The 7,953-nt window shown below is 41.6% G+C and overlaps 1 protein-coding gene across 3 annotated transcripts in view; it reads left to right on the top strand.

Moving 5' to 3' along the window:
• Positions 1 to 6,189, top strand: part of LOC122554874 (BCLAF1 and THRAP3 family member 3-like) — a 57,689-nt gene extending 51,500 nt beyond the window's left edge. For all 3 annotated transcript variants that reach the window (XM_043700227.1, XM_043700230.1, XM_043700228.1), the window contains one exon: positions 3,825 to 6,189. In XM_043700227.1, the coding sequence (XP_043556162.1) occupies positions 3,825 to 3,854 (30 nt within the window). In that variant the 3' untranslated portion in view covers positions 3,855 to 6,189. The remainder of the gene's footprint in view (positions 1 to 3,824) is intronic.
• Positions 6,190 to 7,953: the final 1,764 nt, after the last annotated feature.

Raw genomic sequence — 7,953 nt, 5'->3', positions numbered from 1 at the left:
TTCCACCCTCCTCTCCGCCCTATCACCCCCCCCCCCCCCCCCCCCCACACACACACACGCACACACACACACCCCTTCATCTACCTATTGCATTGCGAGCTACCTTCCCCAGTCCAACCCCCCCTCCCATTTATCTCTCAGTCGCCCGGTCCACATGCCTTATTCCTGATGAAGAGCTTACACCTCAAACGTCGATTCTCCTGCTCCTCGGATACTGCCTGATCGGCTGTGTTTTTCCCGCACCACACTCTCAACTCAGGTGGGGTGTCCCCAAGGTTACGACAGGAAGTGAGGGATGAGATTGCTGCGTCTTTGGTAATGATCTTTGCGCCCTCACTGTCCACTGGAGTAGTGCCAGATGTTGGAGGGTGTCTTGGTCAAGAAAGGGAATAGAGATAATCCTGGGAATTACCGACCAGTCAATTTTACACCTGTGGACATCAAATTATTGGAGAGGATTCTGAGAGACAGGATTTATGATTACTTGGAAAGCCTTGGTTTGATTAGACAATAGAGAATAGGTGCAGGAGTAGGGCATTCTGCTCTTCGAGCCTGCACCACCATTCATTATGATCATGGTTGATCATCCTCAATCAGTATTCTGTTCCTGCCTTATCTCCATAACCCTTGATTCCACTATCCTTCAGAGCTCTATCGAACTCTTTCTTAAACGAATCCAGAGACTGGGCCTCCACTGCCTTCTGGGGCAGAGCATCCCACACACCCACCTCTCTCTGGGTGAAGAAGTTTCTCCTCATCTCTGTCCTAAATGGCCTACCCCTTATTTTTAAGCTGTGTCCTCTGGTTCAGGATTCACCCATTAGCAGAAACATGTTTCCTGCCTCCAGAGTGTCCAATCCTTTAATAATCTTATACGTCTCAATCAGATCCCCTTTCAGACTTCTAAACTCAAGGGTATACAAGCCCAGTCACTCCAATCTTTCAACATAAGATAGTCCCGCCATTCCAGGAATTGACGTCGTGAACCTACCCTGAATAGCCAGAATGTCTTTGAAACCAGGACTGCACACAATATTCCAGGTGCGGTCTCACCAGGGCCCTGTACAGCTGCAGAAGAGCCTCTTTTCTTCTATACTCAATCCCTCTTGTTATGAAGGCCAGCATGCTATTAACTTTCTTCACTATCTGCTGTATCTGCATGCTTGCCTTCATTGACTGGTATACAAGAACACCCAGATCTCTTTGTACTTAACTTGACTCCATTTAGGTAGTAAACTGCCTTCCTGTTCTTGCCACTAAAGTGGATACATTTATCCACATTAAACTGCATCTGCTATGCATCTGTCCACTCACCTAACCTGTCCAGGTTTTTTTTTTAGATTACATTAGTGTGGAAACAGGCCCTTCGGCCCAACAAGTCCACACCGACCCGCCGAAGCGCCACCCACCCAGACCCATTCTCCTACATTTACCCCTTCACCTAACACTACAGGCAATTTAGCATGGCCAATCCACCTAACCTACACATTTTTGGATTGTGGGAGGAAACTGGAGCACCCGGAGGAAACCCATGCAGACACGGGGAGAATGTGCAAACTCCACACAGAGAGTCGCCTGAGGCGGGAATTGAACCCGGGTCTCTGGCGCTGTGAGGCAGCAGTGCTAACCACTGTGCCACCGTATCACCCTAACGTCCTCCTCACATTTTACCCTGCTTTGTATCATCAGCAAATTTGCTAATGTTACTATTAATACCATCTTCTATATCATTAATATATATTGTAAAAAGCTGCGGTCCCAGCATTGATCCCTCCGGCACACCACTGGTCTCCGCCTGCCATTCCGAAAGGGAGCCGTTTATCACTACTCTTTGTTTCCTGTCAGCCAACCAATTTTCAATCCAAGTCAGTACTTTGCCCCCAATACCAAGCGCTCTAATTTTGCTTACTAATCTCCTATGTGGGACTTTATCAAAGGCTTTTTGAAAGTCCAGTTACACTACATCCGCTGGATCTCCCTCGTCCATCTTCAGAGTTACATTCTCAAAAAATTCCAGAAGATTAGTCAAGCATGATTTCCCCTTCATAAATCCATGCTGACTCTGACCTATCCTGTTACTGCTATTCAGATGTGTCGTAATTTCATCCTTTATAATTGACTCCAGCATCTTTCCCACCACTGAGGTCAGACTAACTGGTCTATAATTTCCTGCTTTCTCTCTCGCTCCTTTCTTAAAAAGTGGCACAACATTAGCCACCCTCCAATCCGCAGGAACTGATCCTGAATCTACCAAACTCTGGAAAATAATCTTTGAGGAGAAAGTGAGGTCTGCAGATGCTGGAGATCAGAGCTGGAAATCCTGAAGAAGGGCTTATGCCCGAAACGTCGATTCTCCTGTTCCCTGGATGCTGCCTGACCTGCTGCGCTTTTCCAGCAACACATTTCCAGCTCTGGAAAATAATCACCAACGCATCCACGATTTCTAGAGCCACCTCCTTCAGTACCCTGGGATGTAGACCATCAGGTCATGGAGACTTATCAGCCTTCAAACCTAACAGTCTCTCCAACACCAATTCCTGGGCAAATATAAATTCCCTTGCCAACAGGGCCACCCCACCCCCTGTGCCCATCAGTCTGTCCTTACGATAGCACGTATAGCCTTGAATATTCATTTCCCAGCAAGCATGGCTTTGTGAGGGGCAGGTCATGTTCAGGATGCAGTGTGACAAAGCATCAAATACAGTTTTCCTCCTTTAATAGTATTTGTGCTCAATACACTAATATTGAGTCCAGCATTCTAGAAATATGTTGTGTTAATCTATCAGTACAAATTCTGAGCAGGACTGAACCATTTCAGCTTAGATTAGATTACTTAGTGTGGAAACAGGCCCTTTGGCCCAACACGTCCACACCGACCCTCCGAACAGCAAACCACCCAGAGCCATTCCTCTACATTTACCCCTTCACCTAATACTACGGGCAATTTAGCATGGCCAATTCACCTAATGTACACATCTTTGGACTGTGGGAGGAAACCGGAGCACCTGGAGGAAACCCACACAGACACGGGGAGAATGTGCAAACTCCACACAGATAGTTGCCCGGGCGGGAATTGAACCCGGGTCCCTGGTGCTAACCACTGTGCCACCGTGCTGCTTACTGTGTCTTTCAGTAGAAAATCACTTCCAATCTGTTTCTGTTTTGATTCCAAGTTTCCATTGATTCCCAATGACCTTCATTATTTCTCAGGCAAGACAATCAATCTACCTTTGCCTTAAAGATATTCAATAACCCCTGCATCCACCACATTCAGTGGCAGAAAGTTCCAAGTGATCCTCTCAAAGAAAACATTTCTCCTCATCCTGCCTTGCAGGGGCAAGTTTTTGTTTTAGGGCAATACCTTGTACATTCATGGAGTTGCCTGAAACATGAACTTTCAAATGTGGAAATTATTTTTTAATTCATCTTTGCAATAGGTTCAGTTTAATTTCTAACTTTGAATTTGGGCTTTTAACGAAGTGACTTACAAGATTGTGGGACTCCAGTTGACCTCTTGATTTCATTCTAGGTACTGTTACTGCCTGTTTTTGAAAAAGTATTGTTTTATTGAGTTACGAAGTTAGATTAATGTTTGGATTTTACTTAATTCAATATCTCTTCAGAGCCACATGCTTTCCCCAGTAGAAGATATTAGGAGCAGCAGTGGCATTCTGCTTAGTTGACAAATTCCAGTCATGCTTTTGGCTTGAATTCTATTCCATTGTACAGGATTAAACCCATCCCTCTTCTCTCCCCCTGAAATAAATCCCAAAAAAATTGTGGCACTTTAGCAATCAATAACTGTGAAACTTTCTCTCCAATAGGAATTACCCAGCAGTACCACAGACAAGTAACTGACATAGCCATCAGATTATGGAAGAGCGCTGAACAGCAGATGTATTTCCAATGTTAAATCTCTGGAGGACTGCTCGCATTTCAGTTGGAATCGGCCCAAATGGCTATTGCAGACTGCTGTGAATACGCTGTTGTTCAACTTGTTCTATTATAGTTAGTGACAGATCCAATCGTTTTTTTCCAATTACGCTTGATAATCTGGCTGGTGATTAAAACCTTCCACTGTTTTCTAATTAATCTGAATAATAGCCGCCTCTTTTCCCTTCCACACTAGCCTTCAGACAAGGTCTTCCAAGAATAATTCTGAAACATGAACTGCAAGGCAGGAAAACTGCAAATATGAGATAAAACACTGATCTGATTAAATCTTGTCAAAGTAATGATGCACCCAGGTTTAAAATGTTGCTGTGAGAAACCAGAAATATTAATGGTGTGTGATTGAAGGTGGACAGAATGTTTAAAAATTAAACTTGTGTTAAATTTTCTCTGATGTTTGCCATTGGCTGCAGGAGTGCAAGCAGCTGATGTTGCTTGCTGTCCTTGTGAATGGATGTACAAGTATTTCCTGTTATTTAAATTGTGGACTTGTTGGCTGAGTTCATTTGCCTTAATTTATCTCAATCTGCTGTTCTGCTTTTGATTTGAACATGCAAATGTGTGTGACCAAATAAATGGTACATTAATATTCTGGTGTAAGATGTAGTTGTTTGGTACTTTGTGTTTTTGTCGATTCCATTTTAGTGAGAATTGTTATCCAGATGTACCATTCTGTGTAGAGTTAGTGGAGGAGATGATTTGACTCAATGTGAGGGGACATTGATGTGAGGAAGAGACAGAGATTTCAGTAAACGCAAAGCTTCCAGTAAAGAGAAAACAAAATGAAACCAGGGCAAACAGTATAAAAGTGCAAGATGATCAAAGCCTAACCAGAGGCAAAGAATAAAGTGAGACAGGAATGGCAGAGTTATTCACTTGTTTTCTCAATGTTCTAAAACTGTCCCTTCGACATAACGAATCTCATTGAATGGTAAGTCCCCTCTACGTGGAGTCTTAAGATGAGGTGTTGCACTTCCAGACTAGGTGTGCATCTGGGAATGTTCCCATTCCTACACATGCTGAACTTTCTTTATTCAGATAGCTGTGCTCAATCTCATCCTGATTTTGTAGGGCTGGATAGCAGTATAAAAATAGTGTTGGAGAAACTCAGGTGCCAGCATCTGTAAGAGGAACTGTTACTGTTTCAGTTCATATGTGACTGTTTCAGAACCTCTATGGTACTCCAGCCGTGCTACAGTTGTACTCATTGATTTATTTCCAAAAAGCAACCTTGGGATGAGGGGCAGAAGGAATTAATTACTCTAATTAAAGTTAATTACATAGGGGTTTTCCTTTCCCAGCTAAAACATCAGTATTGGTTAATAACCATGTAAAAACATACACTTGTTAGTATGTGTTTGGAATCTAGGCAATATTTAATTATTATACAGGTTGAAATGTTAGAATTCAATATCTCACACTTGGGTGGTGTGTACATTTATAGCTCCCCTCCCTTTTTTGAACTTTAATTAGACCAGGCATTTATAATCTTTACTTAGTTTGAATATTGATTATCTTTGAATGCCAAATGTCTATTGGCTTTTGCAACCATTTATATGTTTACAGGAACAAGCGCTTTGTTTTGAATAATTCATTCTAATATTCCTCCCATTCTCTTACTCCTGAACCTGGGGAGAAATAACATTGCTAATGTCAGGTTGGTTTATTGAGTAGGACTTTCTTTAAAAATCTGATCTAGTTTTGTCCAAGAATGTACTCAGATATATGGATAACAAGTTGAAACCTTTCTGACCCATGGTAATGGTTTATCCATGATTTCTTTGTATCTCTAGTGACTTAGATACATGTATTGGGACTGTTCCAAAATTATCTTTCTGATGCCAGCATATCGCCCTCTCCAATCTGCTGCCCATAAAACAGCTCCACAAAACTGAAATTCTTCCTTATGTTTTTCTTTGCAAATTGTCCTCTGGACATCACTGTTGCTTTTATGTGCAGTGATGTGATTAGATGGCAACAGTTTGTTTGTAACTTTCTAACAGTTGACCAGTCAGGTTTTATTTGAACTTGTTTTAGTGGTGATGAATTTCTACAGGTGACAGAAGCAGCTTGAGATTTGTATGAAGACTGTCATTAAACTGTTCTTTCATCACTATGACCACATGTTTGCTATTGATGGATATTAATTCTATTGTCTTTCAGTGAAGTATACTTTGAGCTGCTGTTCTTTAATATATTCGTTTGTTGCATTAAAGTTCCACTGTTTCCACAATCCTATGGAATTGTTTCGTGTACTTTGACTGTCTTTGTCTCATTTAATGAAATTATTACACCATACTGTGTGCCAGTTACAAACACAGTTAGGACTGAAATATGACATTCTTTTGCATGTTATGGGCCAGGTCAAGCACCCCAAAATATAGTAAGGAGATTAGCCTCGACCTTAACTTTTTTATTTATTTAAAGGCAATTATAAGGCGCTATATTCCAGATGTGATTCAATTGGTTCACCAGTGTGCTTTAAGCAAAACACACTTTATTCTTACAACGCAAAGAAGTATAAACAAAAGAAAGCAGCGTATCTTTAACTCTGTTGAAATACTGAAGATATGATTTAACCACTGGTCATCAATTGTTCCAATGTAGGCAACGTTTCATAAACACACCCTTAGCAAAGCAATGTAGCAAAACAGTTTTATTCTCACACTGTCTCGCATTCTCGCAGCAAAGAGAGCTCTACCTGTTCTAGCAGCCAGCTACTAGAAACCTCCTCACTAACTGAAAACAAAACATAAAAGCCTTCCTGGGTCTGTGAGAGCCCTGACCCTGCTCACTTATGAAAGACCCAGGGATACCTCCAAGCTGTTTACCAACTGCCTATCTGAAGGGTACATTCTGATGTTTGTGGCAACATTTATCTGTAAGAGAAACAACAGAGAACACATCTCTGTTAAAGGCACAGTATTGTCTTCTGTTGTGTGAACTTTAAAAACATTTAATCTTTACAAAATACATCCTCACCTTTCAAAATTATCTGTTCAATATATTTTTCTTGCTGATACCACTCCATTTTTGAGCATGTCAATAGGAACAGAAGTAGACCAATCAGTCCTTCAAGCCACTTCTGCCATTCTGGCTGATTTGATGTGGCCTCAATTCCACATTCCTACCTACCCCATTAACAAACATCTGACAAAATAATTCTCATCTCCATCTTTAATGGAAGACACCTTATTTATTTAACTATATCTGTTAATCATAATTTTTCCCATGATTGGCAATATCTTTCAGTTTCCACCTTGTCAAATCCACTCAGGATCTGGTGTGTCTGAATAAGATGACTTCATATCCTTCAAAACTCTCAAATAATTGCAGGCTCATCCTAAAGCAACATTTCCTCACTTGATGCCCCATATCAGGTCTCTAGATCAGCTGAACCTTGTCTGAACTATTTCTAATGCATTTATATCCTAAAATAAGGATGCCAAAACTGTGCAAAATACTTTAAATAGATTCTCACCGATACCCTGTACAACTGAAGCAAAACATCCTTACTTTTCTATTCTATTCCCCTTGCAATAAATGACAGCATTCCATTCACCTTCCTAATAACCTGTTGTCGCTGCATATTAACTTTTTTTGTATCATTAGTGTACCAGTATGCTCAGATTACCTCTTCATTCAGAGTTCTGTAATCTCTATTTAAACAAGACCACAAGATGGAGCAGCAGATGTAGTCCATTCGGCCCACTGAGTCTCCTTATCTGATGATATGTTGTTTTCTATTCTTTGAGGAGAAAGTGAGGACTGCAGATGCTGGAGATCAGAGCTGAAAATGTGTTGCTGGTAAAGCACAGCAGGTCAGGCAGCATCCAAGGAACAGGAGAATCAACATTTCGGGCATAAGCCCTTCTTCAGGAATGAGGAAAGTGTGTCCAGCAGGCTAAGATAAAAGGTAGGGAGGAGGGACTTGGGGGAGGGGCGTTGGAATTCGATAGTTGGAGGGAGTTTAATGTGAGGGTGATCGGCCGGAGTGGGATG

Source organism: Chiloscyllium plagiosum, chromosome 12 (genome assembly GCF_004010195.1).
Source record: "Chiloscyllium plagiosum isolate BGI_BamShark_2017 chromosome 12, ASM401019v2, whole genome shotgun sequence".
NCBI lineage: Eukaryota > Metazoa > Chordata > Chondrichthyes > Orectolobiformes > Hemiscylliidae > Chiloscyllium > Chiloscyllium plagiosum.
The sequence above is the reverse complement of the archived record's forward strand: the minus strand, read 5'-3'. Positions and strand labels throughout refer to the sequence as shown.